The sequence below is a fragment of the Taudactylus pleione genome, unplaced genomic scaffold (assembly GCF_031769625.1).
Source record: "Taudactylus pleione unplaced genomic scaffold, aTauple2 ptg000185l, whole genome shotgun sequence".
NCBI classification, from domain to species: Eukaryota; Metazoa; Chordata; class Amphibia; order Anura; family Myobatrachidae; genus Taudactylus; species Taudactylus pleione.
In genome coordinates, this window is record NW_028284587.1 from 2,134,519 (window position 1) to 2,162,050 (window position 27,532).

The 27,532-nt window shown below is 45.3% G+C and overlaps 1 protein-coding gene across 6 annotated transcripts in view; it reads left to right on the forward strand.

Moving 5' to 3' along the window:
* The window catches only part of ARHGAP32 (Rho GTPase activating protein 32), a 313,447-nt gene that overhangs the window by 141,394 nt on the left and 144,521 nt on the right, over positions 1–27,532 (forward strand). For all 6 annotated transcript variants that reach the window (XM_088476258.1, XM_088476259.1, XM_088476256.1 and 3 more), the window contains one exon: positions 21,763–21,871. In XM_088476258.1, the coding sequence (XP_088332384.1) occupies positions 21,764–21,871 (108 nt within the window). In that variant the 5' untranslated portion in view covers position 21,763. The remainder of the gene's footprint in view (positions 1–21,762; positions 21,872–27,532) is intronic.

Below are 27,532 nucleotides of genomic sequence, written 5' to 3' on the forward strand. Positions count from 1 at the left end.
ACACTGAAGAAACTTGGTGTCACTTGGCCATTATCACAGTATAACGCTGGCACTGGATGTCACATAGGTATTATAGGGGTACAACACTGAAGGTACTAGGTGTCAAATGGGCAGAGTGACATAGTTCTAACACTAAAGGTCCTGCGTGTCACATGGGCATTATAGTTGTATAACACTGATTGTACTGGGGTGTCACATGGACAGAGTGGCATTATAGTTGTATAACACTGAAAGTACTAGTGTCACATGGGCAGAGTGACATTATAGTTATAACACTGATTGTACTGGGGTGTCACTTGGGCATAGTGACATAGTTATAACACTAAAGGTCCTGTGTGTCACATGGGCATTGGAGGGCTATAACACTGAATGTACTGGGGTGTCACAAGGGCATCAGAGGGATATAACACTAAATGTACAGGGGTGTCACTTTGGCATCAGAGGGGTATAACACTGAATGTACATAGGTGTCACATGGGCATCAGAGCGGTATAGCACGTTTCACTTGGGCATTAGAGGGGTATAACACTGAATGTACATAGGTGTCACATGGGCATCAGAGCGGTATAGCACTGAAGGTACTGGGGTTTCACTTGGACATTAGAGGGGTATAACACTGAAGGTACTGGGGTGTCACATGAGCATCAGAGGGGTATAACACTGAAGGTACTGGGGTGTCACATGGGCATCAGAGGGGTATAACACTGAAGGTACGGGGTGTCACTTTGGCATCAGAGGGGTATAACACTGAAGATACTGGGGTGTCACAAGGGCATCGGAGGGGCATAACACTGAATGTACAGGGGTGTCACTTTGGCATCAGAGGGGTATAACACTGAATGTACATAGGTGTCACGTGGGCATCAGAGGGGTATAACACTGAATGTACATAGGTGTCACATGGGCATTAGAGGGGTATAACACTGAATGTATATAGGTGTCACTTTGGCATCAGAGGGGTATAACACTGAATGTACAGGGGTATCACATGGGCATCAGAGGGGTATAACTGAAGGTACTGGGGTGTCACTTTGGCATCAGAGGGGTATAACACTGAAGGTACTGGGGTGTCACAAGGGCATCGGAGGGGTATAACACAATGTACATAGGTGACACTTTGGCATCAGAGGGGTATAACACTGAAGGTACTGGGGTGTCACAAGGGCATCAGAGGGGTATAACACAATGTACAGGGGTGTCACTTTGGCATGAGAGGGGTATAACACTGAATGTACAGGGGTGTCACTTTGGCATCAGAGGGGTATAACACTGAATGTACTGGAGTGTTACATGGGCATCAGAGGGGTATAACTGAATGTACAGGGGTGTCACTTTGGCATCAGAGGGGTATAACACTGAATGTACATAGGTGTCACATAGGCATCAGAGGGGTTTAACACTGAAGGTACTGGGGTGTCACATGGGCATCAGAGGGGTATAACACTGAAGGTACAGGGGTGTCACTTTGGCATCAGAGGGGTATAACACTTAATGTACATAGGTGTCACATGGGCATCAGAGGGGTATAACACTGAAGGTACTGGGGTGTCACATGGGCATCAGAGGGGTATAACACTGAATGTACATAGGTGTCACATGGGCATCAGAGGGGTATAACACTGAATGTACATAGGTGTCATTTTGGCATCAGAGGGGTATAACACTGAAGGTACTGGGGTGTCACATGGGCATCAGAGGGGTATAACACTGAAGGTACTGGGGTGTCACTTTGGCATCAGAGGGGTATAACACTGAATGTACTGGGGTGTTACATGGGCATCAGAGGGGTATAACACTGAATGTACATAGGTGTCATATGGGCATCAGAGGGGTATAACACTGAATGTACTGGAGTGTTACATGGGCATCAGAGGGGTATAACACTGAATGTACAGGGGTGTCACTTTGATGCCAAAGTGGTGTAACACTGAATGTACTGGGGTGTCACATGTTCATCAGAGGGGTATAACACTGAATGTATATAGGTGTCACTTTGGCATTATAGGGGTATAACACTGAAGGTACTGGGGTGTCACATGGGCATCAGAGGGGTATAACACTGAATGTACATAGGTGACACTTTGGCATCAGAGGGGTATACACTGAAGGTACTGGGGTGTCACATGGTCATCAGAGGGGTATAACACTGAAGGTACTGGGGTGTCACTTGGGCATCAGAGGGGTATACACTGAAGGTACTGGGGTGTCACATGGGCATCAGAGGGGTATAACACTGAATGTACATAGGTGTCACATGGGCATCAGAGGGGTATAACACTGAATGTACATAGGTGTCACTTTGGCATTACAGGGGTATAACACTGAATGTACAGGGGTGTCACTTTGGCATCAGAGGGGTATAACACTGAATGTACATAGGTGTCACATGGGCATCAGACGGGCATAACACTGAATGTACTGGGGTGTCACATGGGCATCAGAGGGGTATAACACTGAATGTACTGGGGTGTCACATGGGCATCAGAGGGGTATAACACTGAATGTACTGGGGTGTCACATGGGCATCGGAGGGGTATAACACTGAATGTACTGGGGTGTCACATGGGCATCAGAGGGGTATAACACTGAAGGTACTGGGGTGTCACATGGGCATCAGAGGGGTATAACACTGAAGGTACTGGGGTGTCACAAGGGCATCGGAGGGGCATAACACTGAATGTACAGGGGTGTCACTTTGTCATCAGAGGGGTATAACACTGAATGTACATAGGTGTCACTTTGGCATCAGAGGGGTATAACACTGAATGTACATAGGTGTCACTTTGGCATCAGAGGGGTATAACACTGAATGTACATAGGTGTCACTTTGGCATCAGAGGGGTATAACACTGAATGTACATAGGTGTCACTTTGGCGTCAGAGGGGTATAACACTGAATGTACAGGGGTGTCACTTTGGCATCAGAGGGGTATAACGCTGAATGTACGCTTATACTGCAGCTTCAGTACTTTACATATGAGCACCATGGATCACTAGAGGATGCTGTGCGCGGTGACCTGAGTGGATAGTAGCGTATACAGAGGCTACATGTGGTGATTGCTGTGCCTCTGATGGCCCATAATGACTGTCAGTGTCACCTCAGCTGAGAGCTGCAGTGCCCCTGATTTCATCTGACTGTCCGCGTACATACTGCTGCCACTCAGCTGGTATTAATGAGTACACCTCACTCTATAGAAGCTTCTGGTTTGGTTGTTATGCCCATACCTCATCCGTCAGACATGGTGCCGGCCTTGAAGAGTACTGGGCATTTATTTCTGGTTTCATTAGCCATTTATTTCCTTCTGTGGCAAAATGTTGTGAACATGCAAATAATTTGTCCTGGAAATGTCACAGCCATGTGCCCAGGCCTCTGTTCTGCGTGTGCAGCTCTGATCTGTCTATCTCTGGTTACTTTGTATGTACACATCTTACTCAGAAGGCATTACATACATAATAAACTGAGATTGCCAGGATTAATGTGTATTGTTCCTGCATCTTATTACAGTACTACAGGTACAGTCTGGTCCCGGCAGCCTAATACAAGGATGACGTCCTAAAGATGTCTGATTTCTGGCGTGAGGTCTTCATGGTGGACCTTAGCTTAGACTCGAGATGTTGGTCATCACTTTGTGGATGCGGCTGAGCGATCCCTCACGCACAGCTCAGTCCTTTTGCTTGTTAGAAACATCGCACTGTTACCATAAGTAAGTTGTGGGATGGTTTGGGGGTAGTTCTTTAAAATCACTCGCACAACTTTTCCTAGTGTGTAGAAACAACCGACATCGCTGTAAATACCTGAATGTGATCCCTAGAAGTCTCAGCCAGACACTGCTGGGTTAATGAGGTTTATATGCCGCCTGGGGTCACTGGTTGGGGTGTGCCCACCTTGTCGCCTGACTGCAGTAACCACTGGACTGATGCTGCTTTCTAGTGAACCAGGGGCCTCTGGGCCCAGTAAGTAGCTGGAGGCAGAACACACAAAGCATTCAAAAGAAAGTTTTTAATTCTATTGGAGGATGGACGGTGAGCAACTCGGGACTCTGCATTGTACGGCATGTAACGTAAGAGTCTCCGCTGGACCATTACTTGCTGTCACTACTCCCCAATAATAATCTGCTGTTCAGTGCAGCCCTGTACAATGGATTTATTTCCTGTAACAAGTTCAGTTTTCCTGTCTAGGTCATCGACGTAGGCGATGGTACTGTAGGATGAAGTCACAGAGCTGTATATACAGTAACCTTAATTTATGACGATGCATAGGTAAGGCACAATCCTATTTCCCAGCGCTGGTGGTGAGAGGGACGTATTCTGAATGGGGACCATGATTATCACGTAGACAGGTCTCTTGCTCCTCTCTGGGAGCAATGATTTAGCCTGCCCAGCTTATCTTGTCTGTTCTGTGTGGGGCAAATATCCTGTCTATCCCAGTGTACTCTCCGTAGCAACAGCTATGAGCAACCAACGATAACACTGCACAACGATGACAATGTTTCCGATGTGAAAATAGTTACTTCTAATTGAATTCAGCATGCAAAGAATGAATATGACATTTAAAACTCTCAGTTAGCTCTGAGATATAGCCCATGTATGACGATGTAGGGGTATCCCTAGTGACGTGGGCAGAATGGAGAGAATCTTGCCAGCAATCTGCGTTCCGCACAGAGCCTAATGACCCAATTAAATGAATCAGTTATTTGTCCCCTCCCCTATTCAAATATATGTGATTCACGGGATTACCCACACAAGGTCACTGTGGTGCACTGAGTGACAAGTATAGTGAGCGATTCCACCAAGACATTTCAGCAATGGGACAAAGATATCAGGGTAGGTGACAGTGACAAGAGATGCCCCAGAAGAGGAGTACAGGCGACAAGCAAAGAGAAAGCTCCCCCATGTATAGGCCACTATATTACATAGTACTTTCCTATGCTGTATGTTTGTTTCCTATGCTGTATGTTTGTTTCCTATGCTGTATGTTTGTTTCCTATGCTGTATGTTTGTTTCCTATGCTGTATGTTTGTTTCCTATGCTGTATGTTTGTTTCCTATGCTGTATGTTTGTTTCCTATGCTGTATGTTTGTTTCCTATGCTGTATGTTTGTTTCCTATGCTGTATGTTTGTTTCCTATGCTGTATGTTTGTGTCGTATGCTGCATATTTGTTTCCTATGCTGCATGTTTGTGTCGTATGCTGTATGTTTGTGTCGTATGCTGTATGTTTGTGTCGTATGCTGTATGTTTGTGTCGTATGCTGTATGTTTGTGTCGTATGCTGTATGTTTGTTTCCTATGCTGTATGTTTGTGTCGTATGCTGTATGTTTGTGTCGTATGCTGTATGTTTGTTTCGTATGCTGTATGTTTGTTTCGTTTTGTGTTCTTATTTGTGATTGATTGAATTAAAACAACTGTTATTTATTTTCTATCAAGAAAATATCAGATTATTTAAAAATAGCTTTTCCCTATGACTATATAACTAATGTACATACAGTATAGTGCAAGTAGTGTAGCTCAAAAAATAGAGCTAGTAAAAACATTCTGAAATCGTTTTAGTTTTTCTTGACCTCAAATTAGTAATGTATGACTATTTTTAGAAAGGAAACAAATTAAAAGTATTAATTTATTGTACAGTGTTATTTGGGGATAATGATATTACCCCAGTAGCTGGCAAACAGCGTTTTACCATTTAATGTGAGCAGAAACATACATTTATTATCCAGTATAATATGTTCTCGCTCAGAGCTTATTATGTCAATTATCCACAGATCACAGCTGCTTTGTTGCGAGCCGCAGACTTCTGTTTGCGGAGCCGCAGAAGGTGTTTCCCTTACTACGCTCACAGATGAGGCTCTGCAGGGAGAACAAACTCTGTCAGGAGCCTGCAGTGTTGCTCAGCTGCTGTGAAATGACAGGACTGAACGTGCCGAGAAATGTGCGATGCTCAGATTCCGCTGGTTTGTCCCTCAGACATATCCAGGATCGACCCCTTGTAATACTGGTCTGCGGCTGTTACTGTTGATTACTTTCTGTTTGTGATCGTTGTTTATGAGCTATCCACACATGCAGTGATTCAGGCTGGCTGCCATTCGTGCCAGAGATCTTTGTGTGGGCCTAAGACAGCGAGCATTCAGATTCATCAGGAGTGACAGAGAACCACACTGGCACTGGACTGTGAGCGTCTAGTGATCAGTCACAGGCTGGCGGTACTGGGCCCAGTGTACTCTGCGCCAAAGCCAAGCCACTGCACCTGTCCACAAGGAAACAAAGGACATCAGCCCAAAGAGTTTGTTACATTGTATCTCATTTTTATCACTTACTATGAAGCCACATATTGCAGGGAAATGATTCTATCAAAAAGGATTCTTTATTATCAGTTGTAATGATCTAGGCTGTCTTTCCTTAGCCTGAAGAAGGTATAGTCAGGCCAACCTGTTATTCCATGTGAGTACCTATCTTCTTCGTTATATTTTTGTAAATTAATTTAAAAAATTTGATCATGTACATTTCCAGGTATGTTCTGTTCATCCTATAGCATATCTCCATTTAGCGCTTTCCCGGCCAGTTCTGAAGTTTGTAGTGCACCTAAGATGGCTGCCTCACCGTGTACTAACGTGGGTAGGATGAGCGATCTGTGGAACTGATGCTTTTGTGTGTATCTTGTTTCTCTTGTGCATATCTTGTTTGTATATTGTATTTCTTATGTTGTATCTACCCAAAGCGTAATCGGATCTCCATGTATTGCTAATACCCCCCCCATTCTAAGATATGTAGAGGGCCCAAGATGGCTGACTCACCGGGTACTTCCGTGTGTAGGATGAGCGATCTGTGGAACTTGTTGATATTGGGTGTACCAGGTATTGTGTATTTTGTTCTGTATGTTATATTTTGTGTTCACTCTCTGTAACCATGGTAGTGAACTCAAGATGGCTGCCTCACCGGGTACTTCCGTGTGTAGGATGAGCGATCTGTGGAACTGTTGATATTGGGTGTACCAGGTATCGTGTATTTTGTTCTATGTATCATATTTTGTGTTCACTCTGTGTAACCATGGTAGTGCGCCCAAGATGGCTACCTCACCGGGTACTTCTGTGTGTAGGATGAGCGATCTGTGGAACTTGTTGATATTAGGTGTACCAGGTATCGTGTATTTTGTTCTATGTATCATATTTTGTGTTCACTATCTGTAACCATGGTAGTGCGCCCAAGATGGCTACCTCACCGGGTACTTCTGTGTGTAGGATGAGCGATCTGTGGAACTTGTTGATATTAGGTGTACCAGGTATCGTGTATTTTGTTCTATATATCATATTTTGTGTTCACTCTCTGTAACCATGGTAGTGCGCCCAAGATGGCTGACTCACCAGGTACTTCCGTGTGTAGGATGAGCAATCTGTGGAACTGTTGATATTGGGTGTACCAAGTATCGTGTATTTTGTTCTGTGTGTTATATTTTGTGTTAACACACTGTAGCCATGGTAGTGCGCCCAAGATGGCTACCTCACCGGGTACTTCCGTGTGTAGGATGAGCGATCTGTGGAACTTGTTGATATTGGGTGTACCAGGTATCGTGTATTTTGTTCTATATATCATATTTTGTGTTCACTCTGTGTAACCATGGTAGTGCGCCCAAGATGGCTGCCTCCTTTTGTAATATGGTTTCCTGCTAATATAAAGCGCTTTGAATCCTATTGGAGAAAAACCCTGTATTAATAAAGATTATTATTATTACCATTTTAAGGGCCGTGTTTTACCAATAAGTAAAAGGGAGCCTGCAGCTGTCAGTATTAGCGTATGAATCCACCAATCCACACAGAGCATCACAGCAAAGCAGCACTGACAGATGGTCTGTCAGACAGTGTCTGCTCTCCTAGAGAAATAGCCTCTTTCCTGCTGTATAGGAATGAGGGAGTGTATGCTGGATGTGTTTGGTTACATATAAAACTCCAGTTACATAATGTATATTAATCTGCTCAGTAGTACTCGTCTTTGTCATATATTAATGTCAGATACTGGCAACAGTGCTTATATACATGTATATTCTAATATTTGTATGTGCTACAAACAATCTAATGTATAATAGACCTAGATAGGTGGTCCCTGAATCTGTTTACTGTCTGTGGTACCATTACTATATACACATCAGTAAACGATTTCTCATACTATAGTCTTTCTCTCTATGGGGCTCATTTATCATTTCATATTTGCGCTGTATTCCCTGAAAACACCCGTTTTCTGCTGGATAGCCCCAAATATTACATATCCCCCAGATGTGTTATGGATGTATTACGTGTCTCCGTTTCCGCCAGCACCTAGGTTTCTATGGGGGATGCAATGCTGTCAGATTTAACTTGGTCCCTGCAGCTTACGCCATCTGAAGATGGCGTAATCCGATTTTAGCCTATGGGTTACATATCCTGTAACTAGTGGGGAGACTGTTCCATAGCAACCCTCCCTCGGCAATGGCCGCCGCGCACGTGTGGTCTGCTGGCGCGGTCACTTCACTCCCAGCACATTGCAGGGACTGTCTCCTTTCAGAGCCCCTGTCTCATCGGGTGACTTTGTGACATCCCAGCGCTATGATCGCATCCTGCAATGCGGTATTGGGCGCTAATATCATGCCCAGATCGCATCGCAAGTACGATCATTAATAAATGGGCCCCTGTATCAGGGTTTCAAAACTCTGCCGTCAAGGCACCCTAACACTCCAGGTTTTAAGCATATCCATGCTTGTGCATAGATGGTGTAGTCAATCTGACTGAGGTACGCATTGTCACCTGTGCTTAAGCCTGGATATCCTTAAAACCTGGACTGCTAGGGTGCCTTGAGGGGGCGTGGTATAAGAAATCGACAGACAAAAGGTCAGCAATGTATAGGTTGACACCAAATGGTTGACATGCAATAGGTCAACAGGGTCAAAGGGTTGATTGACAATTGGTCGACAGGGACAAATGGTTGACACAAAAATGGTCTGTATTTTAAGCCTAACGTTAACCCTCCCTCTAAGTGCCTAAACTTAACTGTAGCCTGAAGGGGCCGATCCATTGGCAGATGTATTTCTGAGCGATGAAAGACAAAAGATATCTATGGAAAATTCCGGTGGCTGTGCTGAGCGATATCTGTCACGTACATGACAGATTTTGGCGAACGATGAACGATATCACATGACATCAGTCAGGGAGTGGATTTTTTTCTCTGTAGCTGCTGCTAATATCTTTCGTCGTTCACCGCATATAAACTGCACGATATTGCTAATATCGTACAGCTATATGCGATAATTGGCCAACATGTTGGAGAGATGATAGATGCGATTTATCGGCCGTGGGAGTGCGCATCTGTCATCGTTCAGGGCCTATCCATTAGCAGATATAATGAACGATATATCGTTCAATCGTTCATTTTATCTGCTAATGAATAGGCCCCTTGACCCTATCCCTAAGCCTCCCCTAAGTGCGTTACCCTAACCTTCAAAATCCCCCAAAAAATATTTTTCAATCCTTTTCGGTCGACAGTTGGTGTGTCGGCCCTTTGCACTATCACGAACAATTGCTAGTCGACCATTTGGTGTTGACCTTTTGTCTGTCGATCCTTCACACGGGTACCGCCTTGAGGATAGAGTTTGGGAATCAGTGCTTTATATCATGGATGCCCAGATTACAGTACCTCTGTCTATGTCCGGGTTCTAGGTCACTGGTGTGGGGGACATTAATGCATGTACAAGTATTAGGCCGGGTACACAACAGAACAACGTGTCTCCCAGCCAGCCCGAAGGAAGGATATATCAGACGGCCGTACACCCTGCACGATCTGGTGTACGACCGATCGATATACCCGTCCATCCCGCATTCACCTGCATTCCGTCGTCAGGAACGTCATCCCATCTGACGTGCAGCACATCAGATGGGACATAGCTGATGGCGCACGTGAATGCGCAATTGAAGGTACACACTAGGCGATATGGACAATCTGCGTCAGAATGATATATTGGTCAATATATCACCTGATTTGTACCCGGCCATACTGATGACTTGCAAAACCCTAGCCCTCTTCCAGATCAGTCTTGTGTTTTATTTATGATACTGGTCGTCTTATGCTTGATACTGGTTGCAGCATGTATGATATACTGGTCTTTTATAATTGACACAGGTCATCTTCTGCTTGTTTGTTCTGTGCAGACCTAGCGATGGTTATTCGGTCAGTCACTTCTTATCAAGAATCAAGTTCATACTTTTAAGAAAAGTTTTATTGCCCAGTTATGTACAGTGTGAATGTACAACTTGCTCAGTTAGATACAGTAGTAGAGACAGCGGATACAGGGGTCTATTTAAGTGATAAGGTGCCAGCCAATCAGCTCCCAACTGTCATTTTTCAAACAGCCTGTGAGATGGCAGTTGGGAGCTGATTGGGTGGCACCTTATCACTTTCTTATCACTTTTCACTCTGTCTCCTAACACTGCTTAGTAACTAGATCCCTAAGGCTCACTGACATCAATGTGCTTGTGCTGCCGTTTCTGTGCAGGGCAGACAAGGAATAGCTATATTTCAATGAGATTTTGATTTGTTAGTAATTGTGCAATCTCTGTGAATCTCATTAATGATAAACATAAACCTTTTTTTAAAAATGCATATAAAATGTGGAGTAGTCTACATTATGAACGAGTCCTACATTGGGTTATGTTGTGAGTAATCCAGAGGGAACATTTGTTTTATCTCGGGCACACAGCCTCTCACCCATTCCCATTTCCACATTTGTATCCTTGGCGCTTATTAATAGCAGACTATTCCCATTACTTTGATTCTGTGCTGCAATTATTTTACCTAAATGCTGCATAAACCTTCCTGCAGGTTATAAAGACGGGTTAGAATCCCTGTATACTGCACCTAGTGTTATATCATTTTATCAGACACTCCAGCAGGAGCCAGTGTGTGCTTTCCTGAGCTCCAGCGACTAAAGCTGGCAGAAGGCATAACAACCAGTCCTGTGAGAGTACATGGTGATGGGTCTAATCTTCCTATTGATGCATGTCTGCGTCCTCAGCGATCTGTGGTCACCGTACGTTGTGTGCGCACACTTACCACCAGCAAACTGATCACCAGTTCTGCAAGCGAATCTCTTTACCTAGAACTGGTGCATTGCTCGCTGAGGCCATCCGCATTCACATCCCTGAGTCACTGACGTAGAGCCCCGTCTTTAAATGACTATTTGTCCAAGCAGTACTGCGGGATACATAATACATTGCCCCATGTGACGTGGTAGGAAGGCATATGGGAACTATGAAGGGTATGTTGCATTGTAATTTGCATGGATGCAGTTATCCCTTATATGAAGTGATATAGTATAGAAAGACTCCAGTCTCCAGCCGCTGCTCGTCCCCAACATGAAATACAGCCTCTGCATCACTGCAAGCTCCAACAATGAGGCCTTGTTCAGACCATACAGAAAGAATTTGAGGAGGAGATTGTGGAATCCGTGTCCCATATGTACAAGATCAGTTCAGCAGAACAAAGGCAGCTGGAAGCTTCATGCTCACTACGTAATGCCTCAAAATGCTGCGCTGACATGAATGAAACTTTCCCCTGATTTTTAGTAGGTGCTGTGTGAAATATAGTGATCGTCTCTCCACAAGGGCATCGCTGCGTTACCTGCCATAGCGTTCCCTGTAGAGCCGCCTGACTATTGCGTCGTGTGACGGCCTCATTGTGTGACCCCCTTGTGTCAAATAACTGAATTTATGAAAAGTTTTGGAGCTGTTACTTAGACTGTCACCAGGGACTCCTGCAGGTCATGTCCCGTATTGTAGTCGTTACACTGTTCTACCTAAACCACTCTGTTCTTATTGAAATGACTAGACCTATTCATCTCGCTATAAAAGACCTCAGCGGCCCAGCTACATAACTTGCTGTAGTCATGTTCTCTTCCTGTGGTGTGAGCTAAATTTTTTTGATGTAGGAATGTGTAACATATACCTACATCTACACACACATGTATATATACTGTATGTGTACATAAACGCGGTAGGGTTGTTGCATGGGAAAAACTTGTTATCATACATAAACCAATCTGCTGGTTCTCTGACTGTGTTATTGGGAATACTGCATCCAGGGTTAAGCCTTTTACACCAACATTGGGGTCGTAAAGACAACACCCTTGCTGTTAGACAGTGCAGCCTGGCCCCTGTATTCTGGCTTCGTATGTATGTTATGTGCCACCAGTACTGTCTGGTAATAGTCACACCGCTGGCCTGCATATAGCACCAGGCTGATGTATCGCTGTCTGTGGTGAGATTAGGGGGAGGGGTCACCAGCACTATATGGTAATGGTCACACCGCTGGCCTGCATATAGTACCAGGCTGATGTATTACTGTCTGTGGTGAGATTAGGGGGAGGGGTCACCAGCACTATATGGTAATGGTCACACCGCTGGCCTGCATATAGTACCAGGCTGATGTATCACTGTCTGTGGTGAGAAGAGGGGGAGGGGCCACCAGCACTATATGGTAATGGTCACACCGCTGGCCTGCATATAGTACCAGGCTGATGTATCGCTGTCTGTGGTGAGAAGAGGGGGAGGGGCCACCAGCACTATATGGTAATGGTCACACCGCTGGCCTGCATATAGCACCAGGCTGATGTATCGCTGTCTGTGGTTAGAAAAGGGGGAGGGGCCACCAGCAATGAAATGTACTGTACATTTCAGATAGATCTCGTATACAAGTACTAACAGGTATGCCACATGGAAGCTTCTAAAGACTGCAATTGGAATATATATATATAGAAGAGAAGAGGTGGAGGGGTCACCAGCACTATATGGTAATGGTCACACCGCTGGCCTGCATATAGTATCAGGCTGATGTATCGCTGTCTGTGGTGAGATTAGGGGGAGGGGCCACCAGCACTATATGGTAATGGTCACACCGCTGGCCTGCATATAGTACCAGGCTGTTGTATTACTGTCTGTGGTGAGATTAGGGGGAGGGGTCACCAGCACTATATGGTAATGGTCACACCGCTGGCCTGCATATAGTACCAGGCTGATGTATCGCTGTCTGTGGTGAGAAGAGGGGGAGGGGCCACCAGCACTATATGGTAATGGTCACACCGCTGGCCTGCATATAGTACCAGGCTGATGTATCGCTGTCTGTGGTGAGAAGAGGGGGAGGGGCCACCAGCACTATATGGTAATGGTCACACCGCTGGCCTGCATATAGCACCAGGCTGATGTATCGCTGTCTGTGGTGAGAAGAGGGGGAGGGGCCACCAGCACTATATGGTAATGGTCACACCGCTGGCCTGCATATAGTACCAGGCTGATGTATCGCTGTCTGTGGTGAGAAGAGGGGGAGGGGCCACCAGTACTATCTGGTAATGGACACACCGCTGGCCTGCATATAGTACCAGGCTGATGTATCGCTGTCTGTAGTGAGATTAGGGGGAGGGGCCACCAGCACTATATGGTAATGGTCACACCGCTGGCCTGCATATAGTACCAGGCTGATGTATCGCTGTCTGTGGTGAGATTAGGGGGAGGGGCCACCAGCACTATATGGTAATGGTCACACCGCTGGCCTGCATATAGTACCAGGATGATGTATCACTGTCTGTGGTGAGATTAGGGGGAGGGGTCACCAGCACTATATGGTAATGGTCACACCGCTGGCCTGCATATAGCACCAGGCTGATGTATCACTGTCTGTGGTGAGAAGAGGGGGAGGGGCCACCAGCACTATATGGTAATGGTCACACCGCTGGCCTGCATATAGCACCAGGCTGATGTATCACTGTCTGTGGTGAGAAGAGGGGGAGGGGCCACCAGTACTGTCTGGTAATGGTCACACCGCTGGCCTGCATATAGTACCAGGCTGATGTATTACTGTCTGTGGTGAGATTAGGGGGAGGGGTCACCAGCACTATATGGTAATGGTCACACCGCTGGCCTGCATATAGTACCAGGCTGATGTATCGCTGTCTGTGGTGAGATTAGGGGGAGGGGCCACCAGCACTATATGGTAATGGTCACACCGCTGGCCTGCATATAGCACCAGGCTGATGTATCACTGTCTGTGGTGAGAAGAGGGGGAGGGGCCACCAGCAATGAAATGTACTGTACATTTCAGATAGATCTCGTATACAAGTACTAACAGGTATGCCTCATGGAAGCTTCTAAAGACTGCAATTGGAATATATATATATATATATATATATATGTATATTATATACACACACACCTATGGAGTATTGTATTTCCATGTTGGTGCACACGTGTGTCAGGACAGTTGGACTGTGAAAGCCTGTCCAGTTGCTATGTCTCTGTTCTGGGTTCAGAATATGTATATTGAATGTATCTATGTCCAACCAAACACAGTATAAATGCATAAAAACCATGACCTATCTACCATCAGCTCCAGTGACTAACAATGTTGGATGTGTAAACTTTGTTACATACTTAGCTACTTTTCACACCAGTTTTCCTGCACCCGTCTCACAGGAGCCTGACATCTGTATGTGCTGTAAGGATCTTCACTCCTTACAGTATATAACTCTGTCTGTGGCTTCCTGCTGCCTCCATTCCCCTCCTCACATCATGTCACTGCCCCTGTAACATGCAGCCCTGTCCTCACTGTTACATCACTAATCTCCTGATATACTCTGTGCTGCTGGAGGACTCTGCTCCTTCCACTATATAACTCTCAGTCTGTGGCTTCCTGCTGCCTCCATTCCCCTCCTCACATCATGTCACTGCCCCTGTAACATGCAGCCCTGTCCTCACTGATACATCACTAATCTCCTGATATACTCTGTGCTGCTGGAGGACTCTGCTCCTTCCACTATATAACTCTCAGTCTGTGACTTCCTGCTGCCTCCATTCCCCTCCTCACATCATGTCACTGCCCCTGTCACATGTAGCAGGGCCGTCTTAACAGCATTGTAGGTCACCCATTTATGGGACTAAAATTGTAAAAGGTCAATAAAATTAACCTTTAGATTTATTGGTCCTTTCAACAAAATCAGAGTTTGAACATAAAATAATATGATGTAAAGCAAGGATTACAGACTCCACCTCCTGCTTCTCCAGTTTGCAGTGCAGTTTCTGCTCTGCACTGCAGCTGTGATTAATGTATGGGGGGACCCTGAGAATGAGGCCCAGGGGACGTGCCCCTTTCTTTGTCTCCCAGTCTGTGCATGGTGCGAGTGGCCGCACATTCCATGTAGTTGCCCCTCGACCCAGCCCGCCCCTGCTCGAAGACCCCTAGAATCGTGGGACCCAGGGCAACTGCCCAGTGTGTCCATACATTAAGATGTTGCCCTGTCCTCACTAACACATAATTCATATCCTAATATATTCTGTGCTGCTGGGGACCTGCTCCTCCCACTGCCCGTCACATGCAGCCCTGTAATCACTTGCACAACCATACAAGTAGTAGATAGCTGTCTGCCTCCCACAAGATCAGCTCATCCATGTTCCTGCCCGTCACATGCAGCCCTGTAATCACTTGCACAAGAAGTAGATAGCTGTCTTCCTCCCACAAGATCAGCTCATCCATGTCCTCAAATACTCTGTGCTGCTGTGAACCTATTGAATATCTGAATGTCTACAACTTATTTTTTCCTCACTAACTGGTGCAATCTTGGATGAGCAGGAGGTGAAGATAGATCACAGCAAGGTGCTGAGATGAGGTTAAAAGCGCCTTCAAATGTGTTGTCCTTTTCAGTGCAAGGGCAGTTATGTGACCAGTGTTCCAGGTGTTCTCCAGTTTTTATACTGTTTCACCAGGAGTATTGTGTAGTAACCACAAAGGGTCCTGCTTAATCCTTATGCAGATGGGGGTTTAGGGTAATATACTGCCCTCAAAGGGTCACTTAAGGCACAAGAGCTTAGCACCTTGTCACTGATCAGCAAGCACACACCGGTCTGTGCAGTGAGACCTGTAAAATAAATGATTGATACTTGAAGAATTTGACATAGAAACATGTTAAGGCCCCCATCAGAGATTGATCGCAGCAATCGTGCAATTCTGCAATCGATTGTGTATAAAAAGCTTTCCCTTTTTCAATTGTAATCGATTGCAGAATTGCCACAATCGATTGAAAAAGGGAAAGATTTTTATACACAATCAATTGCAAATTGCACGATTGCTGCAATCAATCTCTGATGTATGGGGGTCTTTAGATACAATACACTACAGCTGTTGTATAAATAAGACAAACTCCCCCATGGGGTCGTCTTAGTAAAGACTAAGGGGGTCATTCAGACCCGCTCGCAAGCGGGTCGATGTTGTGAGAATGCGCATTCGCACGACGGAGGGAGCTCCGTCGTGCGCATGCGCGAGACCCGGCGAGCGACGAGAAATAAGTCGCTCGGGGTCTCGCACCAAAGGGGGCGTGCTGTCGATGGTGACTTACAGCACGCCCCCTTTGGTGGGCGTGCCTGGGGCGTGGCGGCCAGACGGAGGCGTTCCCATGGGAGGCGTTCCTATACGAGCGTCCATGAGGCCTCTCCAAAAACAGGTAGGAGGGCCATGATTCAGAGCGAGTGCTCTGGTCAGAGCGTTCAGCTCTGAATCAGGCCCTAAGGCCCTAATCCTTACCTGAACAATGCATTGTTCTGTTTATAGGCAAGGCAGGTAATTACATTAAACACCTTCATGTAACAATACACTTGTCGGGTCTTGTTTTATTTGTCGCTAACAGGTAAATACAGACAGATGATAGTGAGGCCTTTAAAAGCTACAGATAAGGGGGGGGGGGGAGGGGGCTGTCCAGAGACGGGCTCTCAGAAATATGTCATTACTAATTCTCTAAGATTACAATTCTGATCTGCAACAAATGTATCAATATACATGTTGATGGCGCTGTCATATACACATTCTAATGGTTGTCTCTGCCACACCGTATGTAAAAGGGTATACATTTCTATATAGAAGAATATATGTAAACCCATCATATAATCATGTATTTCAAACAAGTAACATTATATTGTAACTACTTATGTAGGAGGATAGGGTACTTGTTGTAACCATTATTCCGGACTATAAGGAAGGGCAGCCTATTGGCCTAGGTCATCCACAAACGTGTTGGCTAAAGGATGAATAATTTGCAGCGGGTAGTACCAGACGGCCGACTATATGCGGTAAAACAGAGGCGGCTCCAAGCAGTAATATCCCGAATAATCAGCTGTATTTACAGCAGATAGCAACAAAGTGTCCTTCAGAGGCCACAAGGATGTTCACACTGCAAAGTTGAAGGTTCGATCCTCTGTGTGTGTAATACAGCAGCGTGTGTAGGACTGCAGGATGTGAGGGTGTAATCTCCTGTACTTGCACGCTTCTTGTGACTGTTCACATGTCCACCAAGTGGTAATACATTGCATTAGGGTTTCCCAAACTCTGTCCTCAAGGACCAGAATTTAAGGATATCCATGCTTGTGCCCAGAATTTTATTTATTTTTGTGGTATACTATGTTTAAATAAAATTAAATAAAATTGTGTTAAAACAAAGTTTTAAATAGATCTTCTTCACCTCATTAAATAAAAATCCGACAATTTCTGAGAGGTTTTTGGAAAAAATATTAGCCAGTTAAGTGGTTAAGACATGGACTGCTAGTTTGCCTTGAGGACCAGGGGCAGAACTATGGGAGACATTGTCCACAACATATTCACCCCACTTAGGGCTGTAACTATTGTGATAGGATCACTGGTAAAGTGGTCTGTGGCAGGTACATTTGTCCCAGATTCCTGTCTTTTGTGTTTTAAACCCCCAGGAGAAAGTCTGCAGTGTAGCAGGCTTCAGTTTCGGCTTTTTGAAAAGCCGGTTTGGGACCTGGGGGTTGTGGGTGAGAGGAGAGGGAGGGCTCCACCCACGGCCACTCCAGGTTTTGGTTCTCGCAGCCTGGTAACAGGCTTGTTAGTTTTCCACCTGAGAGTGGCCAATATAAGCCTAGTTTGTTTAGGGCTGATTGTCTCACCTGGGAGAGCAGACAGGGAGTTTGCTCAGAGACACTTGAAAAACCTAACTGTAAAGCTGGCCACACATCTAAAGATTATCTGTCCAACCAGCCAACTAGCTGATTGGTTGGAATGAAAATCTGGTAAGGTATGAAAGCAAATGACAATCAGCAATTTGTTCCCAAACTCAAGAAAATGGACCAAAACTGTTGTTTGAACAAATAGTTTAGATCAAACATTTAACAAACTTGTCTGAACGACTATTTTCATATTTTTATTGGCATTTAGTAGCAAATTGCTGATCATCATTTATGCCCATTCCTTACCAGATTTTCATTCCAACCAATCAACAAGTTGGCTGGTTGGATGTAAGTTGGTTTAGTGTGTGGCCAGCTTAAGTGTTGTGCTGTGCTTTTGTTGCAGGTGAGGGTATTAGGCCCTGCCAGGTTCTGGTAGTGAGGGAACTACCTGTGAAGTTAGTGCCCCGACAGGGCTAGGATTTACGTTTGTTTTCTTTGTGTTATTTCTGACATTGCACAATAAAGACTGGCGCCGACCAGCTTGTACTCGCATCCAGACTGGCGTACTGTTTCCCAGCTGCTGTGTGTGAAAGGAAGGAGTCCTCTACCCAGGAGAGGGACCCCCTAACCTAACTGTGTCACACTATGTACCCAGAGTGTACCGTCACGGCCGCCCAGTACATGGCACCTCTTCCCAGCACCTGAGAAGCCACCATAAACTAGTGGAGAGCTCTGTGTCAGACCATCAGCTGCTGCCTTCATCTATCTATAGCCTGTCTGCATGCAAATTGCTACATTACAGTGTCAGCGGCTGTGATGGCGGGGCGGGGGGCACTGTATTGTAACTTGCGTCTGGGATGAACTTACGCCACTGTTGATGACAAGTTTGGGAACCACTGCATTATTTGACAAGTGTTCTCTCAGCATCAACGCGTTTCATATCTAGATGTGATTAAGTAATGCACACAAATGTAATGAACATGTAGAAATAAAATAAAGTAAGATATACAGATACAAATAAGAATAAAAAAATCATTTTACATAAACAACGCGAATGTTCTAGGGCAGGGTTTCCCAACCCTGCTATTACAGTCCATGTTTTCAGGATGTCCATGCTTGAGTCCAAATGGTTAAGTCAAATTGACTGCCGTACTAATTAAGTCGCCTGTGCTCAAGCATCCTTTAAAACCTGGACTGTAATGGGAGTGTGGGAGCCTCTGCACTAGGGAATTGATACATTCACATAAGGCTTGCGATAAAACCTGGACTGTAATGGGAGTGTGGGAGCCTCTGCACTAGGGAATTGATACATTCACATAAGGCTTGCGATAAAACCTGGACTGTAATGGGAGTGTGGGAGCCTCTGCACTAGGGAAGTGATACATTCACATAAGGCTTGCGATAAAACCTGGACTGTAATGGGAGTGTGGGAGCCTCTGCACTAGGGAATTGATACATTCACATAAGGCTTGCGATAAAACCTGGACTGTAATGGGAGTGTGGGAGCCTCTGCACTAGGGAATTGATACATTCACATAAGGCTTGCGATAAAACCTGGACTGTAATGGGAGTGTGGGAGCCTCTGCACTAGGGAATTGATACATTCACATAAGGCTTGCGATAAAACCTGGACTGTAATGGGAGTGTGGGAGCCTCTGCACTAGGGAATTGATACATTCACATAAGGCTTGCGATAAAACCTGCAGTTAAACTTTAGTCATTAACTTTGTTAACCCATTCTCTGTTAAAACACTACAGAAGTATAGAGCTCGCTTAATTTCAAGTTCTTGTAAAGATACTATTTCCAGTATAACATATTAATATAAAAAACTCCTAAATACTAATACACCAATATAGAACATAACATCGCATGAGGTGATCATGTCATTAGTAGCGGGCAAAATGTAAATAACCTATTAGCAGGGGTTTGTCTTCATAGGGGGTGTAGTATAAGAGATCGACAGAGAAAAGTTCCAAAATGTATAGGTCGACACCAAAAAGTCAACAAGCAATAGGTCGACAGGTGCAGAATGTCGACACACATGGTCAACACAAAAAATCGTCAACACGTGATTTATTTTTATTTTTTATGTATTTTACGCCTAACCCCTCCCCCTGGTGCCAAAACCCTAACCCTCCCCCAAATGCCTAAACCTAACCGTAGCCAAACCCTAACTCTCTCCCAGTGTCTAACCCTAACTATTCCCTCTGGCAACCTAACCCTCCCTCAAGTGCCTAACCCTAACCTTAAAAATGTTGAAAAAAAACAAAAGAAAGAAAATAATGTGCCGACCTTTTTTGTGTCAACCAGGGTTGCATAAAATCGGATTAAAAAAAAAAAAAAAAAAAAACGCCAAAAAAAAACCGATTTAATTGATTTAAATCAGATTTTTTTGGATTTAAATAGGATTTTTTATTAAAAACATTTATAAGTAAATGTTTTACATTTTTAATCATTTATTTAACATTTTTTTTTTTTTTTCTTTTTTTTAAATCCTATTTAAATCAAATCCGTTTTTGATAATTTTTTTTTTTTTTTTTTTAAAGAATCCAATATTATGCAACCCTGGAACCATTGGTTGCGTCGACCTTTTGTCAGTCGACCATTTGTACCTGACGACCTATTGCTTGTCTACCATTTGGTGTTGACCTACATTGACGACCTTTTGTCTGTGGACCCTTCATCCGGATACCCTTCATAGGGAAGAGTATGGTCTCTGGCACAGTTACGGTGACCGCTGTAACCGCCTGGTAGTTTTACTGCTCAGGAGGGTAGAGCCAAGCTTATGGGTACCGCGTATGATCCCCATATTGGCTATATGGCTAAAAGTAGGGTTTTAGCTAAAAAAAAAAAAAAGAAGCAGCTGAAGCAATGAAGAAATACTAGCGCACTAATTGGCCTCGCGTTACCGGAGATCCTGTTCTCGATCAGGCACAGCCGGGTGCCGGAGCGTTTCATTCCTTCACATGGCTTTTGCTGAGCTCCGCATTTCCCCTCGTTTCTGACCTATTTATCAGTCCGAGGTAGGAACGCAGTACAAGTACGCGCCTGCCCGAAGGTGGCGGCTAAGTGGTTGTTGTCAAATTTAAAGGTTCTGTCAAGTCAGTGGAGTGATGTCTAATCTGCATTCTCTATGCAAATATCTGACCCTGATAGTAACGAGCAGCTGTCTGAGGAGCAACCAAACCGGACATGGTGCAGTGGAGCACATCATTCAGATCAGCCGCAGAGAAACATTACACACCCCGCATGGTAATACAGGAAAGCGTGGGGCGCCAGGAGCTCCACTCTTATTAGTGAGCGTGCAGCATCACACACGGCACATGTAAGGTCCACAATTCAGTGTATAGCTGCAAACATGGCGGCAGTTCATCCAGATATAATCCAGTGTACCCAGAATTCCTTGCTGTTATTTACCTACAAATTCTGCAGACCAAGGGAAATCCCGTTTGATTGACCTGTTCTGTGTATGTTTCTTATTGTATGATTAAAATGGTTGGAAGTTGGGGAGCTGCAGTGCAGAGCCTGCACCGTCCACGAGTGACACACGGCATAATAGTAATAACGGCACCTGTTCTGCACTATATTTCCCTGATCATTACCAAAGCCCGAGCTGTGCTGCTCCTGCTGTGCTGCCACAGGAGGGAGCGGATCTGGGTCTCCTATTACACAGGTAGTGAACCCCTGCCCCAGAAGCTATAGCCTAACCCCCCAAGCTGTTTGGATGTCGTTGAAGTGTTCTGGTATGTCTGTGACGCCATTGCTTTAGTACCCTGTAATAATCTCTCTTCCTCTCCCTCTCGCAGAATGATGAAGTCCTCGCTGCATTTAGAGGAAGATGACTTTGTTCCAGAGCTGCCGCGGAGTATCCACCCCAGGGAGAGGCCGGACTGGGAGGAGACCATCAGCGCTATGGTGAGTTCTGTCTCCAGGAAAGTGAACTATACGCTGAATACTAACACTGGATATATATAGAATAGAGTAAGCCTGCTAGGCCGTGTGCACTACATGTCTGTTATATGGCAGGAGGATGGAGGGGACTATAGGTGCTCACACAGTGATTATTGATCTCTATACAGTGGAGGACTATAGGTATTAGGAAGAGTTTTGAATCTTCTATACAGTCTCCATGTGTGCAGCCTGAAACTCTTCATATACTAATACTCTGTGCGGTTACTTCTCCCCTCCTTACTCCTGTTACTGCTCTCGTGTCTCTTCTGTACAGCCCCCCATGTACACAGCATCAGTCTCTCCATATACTAATACTCTCTGTGCGGTTACCTCTCCCCTCCTTACTCCTGTTACTGCTCTCGTGTCTCTTCTGTACAGCCCCCCATGTGCACAGCATCAGTCTCTCCATATACTAATACTATCTGTGCGGTTACCTCTCCCCTCCTTACTCCTGTTACTGCTCTCGTGTCTCTTCTGTACAGCCCCCCATGTGCACAGCATCAGTCTCTCCATATACTAATACTCTCTGTGCGGTTACCTCTCCCCTCCTTACTCCTGTTACTGCTCTCGTGTCTTTTCTGTACAGCCCCCCATGTACACAGCATCAGTCTCTCCATATACTAATACTCTGTGCGGTTACCTCTCCCCTCCTTACTCCTGTTACTGCTCTCGTGTCTCTTCTGTACAACCCCCCCATGTGCACGGCATCAGTCTCTCCATATACTAATACTCTCTGTGCGGTTACCTCTCCCCTCCTTACTCCTGTTACTGATCTCGTGTCTCTTCTGTACAGCCCCCATGTGCACAGCATCAGTCTCTCCATATACTAATACTCTCTGTGCGGTTACCTCTCCCCTCCTTACTCCTGTTACTGCTCTCGTGTCTCTTCTGTACAGCCCCCCATGTGCACAGCACCAGTCTCTCCATATACTAATACTATCTGTGCGGTTACCTCTCCCCTCCTTACTCCTGTTACTGCTCTCGTGTCTCTTCTGTACAGTCCCCCATGTGCACGGCATCAGTCTCTCCATATACTAATACTCTCTGTGTGGTTATCTCTCCCCTCCTTACTCCTGTTACTGCTCTCGTGTCTCTTCTGTACAGCCCCCCATGTGCACAGCATCAGTCTCTCCATATACTAATACTCTCTGTGCGGTTACCTCTCCCCTCCTTACTCCTGTTACTGATCTCATGTCTCTTCTGTACAGCCCCCCATGTGCACAGCATCAGCATCTCTCCATATACTAATACTATCTGTGCGGTTACCTATCCCCTCCTTACTCCTGTTACTGCTCTCGTGTCTCTTCTGTACAGCCCCCATGTACACAGCATCAGTCTCTCCATATACTAATACTCTCTGTGCGGTTACCTCTCCCCTCCTTACTCCTGTTACTGCTCTCGTGTCTCTTCTGTACAGCCCCCCATGTGCACAGCATCAGTCTCTCCATATACTAATACTCTCTGTGTGGTTATCTCTCCCCTCCTTACTCCTGTTACTGCTCTCGTGTCTCTTCTGTACAGCCCGCCATGTGCACAGCATCAGTCTCTCCATATACTAATACTCTCTGTGCGGTTACCTCTCCCCTCCTTACTCCTGTTACTGCTCTCGTGTCTCTTCTGTACAGCCCCCCCATGTGTGTAACAGCAGCGTCTCTCCATATACTAATACTCTCTGTGCGGTTACCTCTCTCCTCCTTACTCCTGTTACTGCTCTCATGTCTCTTCTGTACAGCCCCCCATGTGCACAGCATCAGTCTCTCCATATACTAATACTCTCTGTGCGGTTACCTCTCCCCTCCTTACTCCTGTTACTGCTCTCGTGTCTCTTCTGTACAGCCCCCCATGTGCACAGCACCAGTCTCTCCATATACTAATACTATCTGTGCGGTTACCTCTCCCCTCCTTACTCCTGTTACTGCTCTCGTGTCTCTTCTGTACAGTCCCCCATGTGCACGGCATCAGTCTCTCCATATACTAATACTCTCTGTGTGGTTATCTCTCCCCTCCTTACTCCTGTTACTGCTCTCGTGTCTCTTCTGTACAGCCCCCCATGTGCACAGCATCAGTCTCTCCATATACTAATACTCTCTGTGCGGTTACCTCTCCCCTCCTTACTCCTGTTACTGATCTCATGTCTCTTCTGTACAGCCCCCCATGTGCACAGCATCAGCATCTCTCCATATACTAATACTATCTGTGCGGTTACCTATCCCCTCCTTACTCCTGTTACTGCTCTCGTGTCTCTTCTGTACAGCCCCCATGTACACAGCATCAGTCTCTCCATATACTAATACTCTCTGTGCGGTTACCTCTCCCCTCCTTACTCCTGTTACTGCTCTCGTGTCTCTTCTGTACAGCCCCCCATGTGCACAGCATCAGTCTCTCCATATACTAATACTCTCTGTGTGGTTATCTCTCCCCTCCTTACTCCTGTTACTGCTCTCGTGTCTCTTCTGTACAGCCCCCCATGTGCACAGCATCAGTCTCTCCATATACTAATACTCTCTGTGCGGTTACCTCTCCCCTCCTTACTCCTGTTACTGCTCTCGTGTCTCTTCTGTACAGCCCCCCCATGTGTGTAACAGCAGCGTCTCTCCATATACTAATACTCTCTGTGCGGTTACCTCTCTCCTCCTTACTCCTGTTACTGCTCTCATGTCTCTTCTGTACAGCCCCCCATGTGCACAGCATCAGCATCTCTCCATATACTAATACTATCTGTGCGGTTACCTCTCCCCTCCTTACTCCTGTTACTGCTCTCGTGTCTCTTCTGTACAGCCCCCCATGTGCACAGCATCAGTCTCTCCATATACTAATACTCTCTGTGCGGTTACCTCTCTCCTCCTTACTCCTGTTACTGATCTCGTGTCTCTTCTGTACAGCCCCCCATATGCACAGCATCAGTCTCTCCATATACTAATACTCTCTGTGCGGTTACCTCTCCCCTCCTTACTCCTGTTACTGCTCTCGTGTCTCTTCTGTACAGCCCCCCATGTGCACAGCATCAGTCTCTCCCATATACTAATACTCTGTGCGGTTACCTCTCCCCTCCTTACTCCTGTTACTGCTCTCGTGTCTCTTCTGTACAGCCCCCCATGTGTGTAACAGCAGCGTCTCTCCATATACTAATACTCTCTGTGCGGTTACCTCTCTCCTCCTTACTCCTGTTACTGCTCTCGTGTCTCTTCTGTACAGCCCCCCCATGTGTGTAACAGCAGCGTCTCTCCATATACTAATACTCTCTGTGCGGTTACCTCTCCCCTCCTTACTCCTGTTACTGATCCTGTGTCTCTTCTGTACAGCCCCCCATGTGCACAGCATCAGTCTCTCCCATATACTAATACTCTGTGCGGTTACCTCTCCCCTCCTTACTCCTGTTACTGCTCTCGTGTCTCTTCTGTACAGCCCCCCATGTGCACAGCATCAGTCTCTCCATATACTAATACTATCTGTGCGGTTACCTCTCTCCTCACTCCTGTTACTGCTCTCGTGTCTCTTCTGTACAGCCCCCCATGTGTGTAACAGCAGCGTCTCTCCATATACTAATACTCTCTGTGCGGTTACCTCTCTCCTCTCTGCTCCTGTTACTGATGACTTAGTTGGCCCATGCAAGCCATCAGCAAGTCACCAATTTGTTCTGTTATATTGATGTATACCAGTGATGCCTAGCTATGTCTATATCTATGTACAGCTGCCACTATATCTGCCACCACTTATAAACCAGATTCTCTGTTGAATGTTTTATTGCGTATATCTCCTATAGTAAAGCAGCAATAAACCCTGCTTTAAATGTGATTTCCAGTCCCTAATTCCTACCGGTTACAGGTGTACAGACTGTTCTTATGGCACAGCAGTGTTGTGGAGGCTGCGATCTGGCATCCTGCAGTGAGTCTGGCCTGGATAATGGAGTAAAACGCCAGCGCTCTGATCGCTTTAGGGAAATAGTTTCGATGACTTGTGCAACAAGGAAATGAAATAGTTTCCTGTGCAGACGGGAGGCTGATCTAGTGATCTCTCATGTTCCTCACCTCCCGGTCTCATACATTCCACCTGAGCTATCTGGCATTCAGGGCAGGAGCATGTCTGCCTACTAAGCTCTTCCCGATGTTGTGGCAGACCTTGGAGATGACAGGGACATTAGCAGTACCAATGGGTGCATATATTGTACAGGGTTAATAATACAGTCATGGCCAAAAGTTTTGTTTTTAGACCTTTTTGTCAGATGTTACTATGGTATACTGAGGTAACATTGCAGCATTACAGAAGTGTCAGATGTTACTATGGTATACTGAGGTAACATTGCAGCATTACAGAAGTGTCAGATGTTACTATGGTATACTGAGGTAACATTACAGCATTACATAAGTGTCAGATGTTAGTATGGTATACTGAGGTAACATTGCAGCATTACATAAGTGTCACATGTTACTATGGTATACTGAGGTAACATTGCAGCATTACATAAGTGTCACATGTTACTATGGTATACTGAGGTAACATTGCAGCATTACAGAAGTGTCAGATTTTACTATGGTATACTGAGGTAACATTGCAGCATTACATAAGTGTCAGATGTTACTATGGTATACTGAGGTAACATTACATAAGTGTCACATGTTACTATGGTATACTGAGGTAACATTGCAGCATTACATAAGTGTCAGATGTTACTATGGTATACTGAGGTAACATTACATAAGTGTCAGATGTTACTATGGTATACTGAGGTAACATTGAAGCATTACATAAGTGTCAAATGTTACTATGGTATACTGAGGTAACATTACAGCATTTCATAAGTGACAAAGGCTTTTATTGACAATTACATTAAGTTTATGCAAAGAGACAATATTTGCAGTGTTGACCCTTCTTTTTCAAGACCTAGGCATTTCCCCCTGCATGCTGTCACTCACCTTCTGGGCCATATACTGACTGATGGCCGCCCATTCTTGCCTAATCAATGCTTGGAGTTTGTCAGAATTTGTGGGTTTTTGTACGTCCGCCCACCTCTTAAGGATGGACCACAAGTTCTCAATGGGATTAAGGTCTGGGGAGTTTCCTGGCAACGTACTCAAAATTTTGATGTTTTGTTCCCTGAGCCACTTAGTTATCACTTTTGCCTTATGGCAAGGTGCTCATCATGCTTGAAAAGGCATTGTTCCTCACCAAACTGTTCTTGGATGGTTGGGAGAAGTTGCTCTTGGAGGATGTTTTGGTGCCATTCTTTATTCATGGCTGTGTTCTTAGGCAAAATTGTGAGTGATCCCACTCTCTTGGCTGAGAAGCAACCCCACACATGAATGGTCTCAGGATGCTGTACTGTTGGTAAAAAGGTATGATTGTATCTCTGTTGGATCTGCTAGGAGTAGGGGAGACGTCTCATGTGACTGTTTTGGAGTCACCACTAGTTTTAAAAAATATTTTTGCCCCAGTAACAGTTGTGGAGTAGATACTGTGCTACCAGCACATTGTTTCCAGATAACCAATCTCTTCATCCAGGACAGAGTCATTCACACTGTGGTTGACATTTTTGTATAAATCTTAACCAATCACAGTCTATGATGGTTACCTTGTGATCATTGCATCACTATACACTTGCTCCAAATAACACTAAGATTCTCGGCC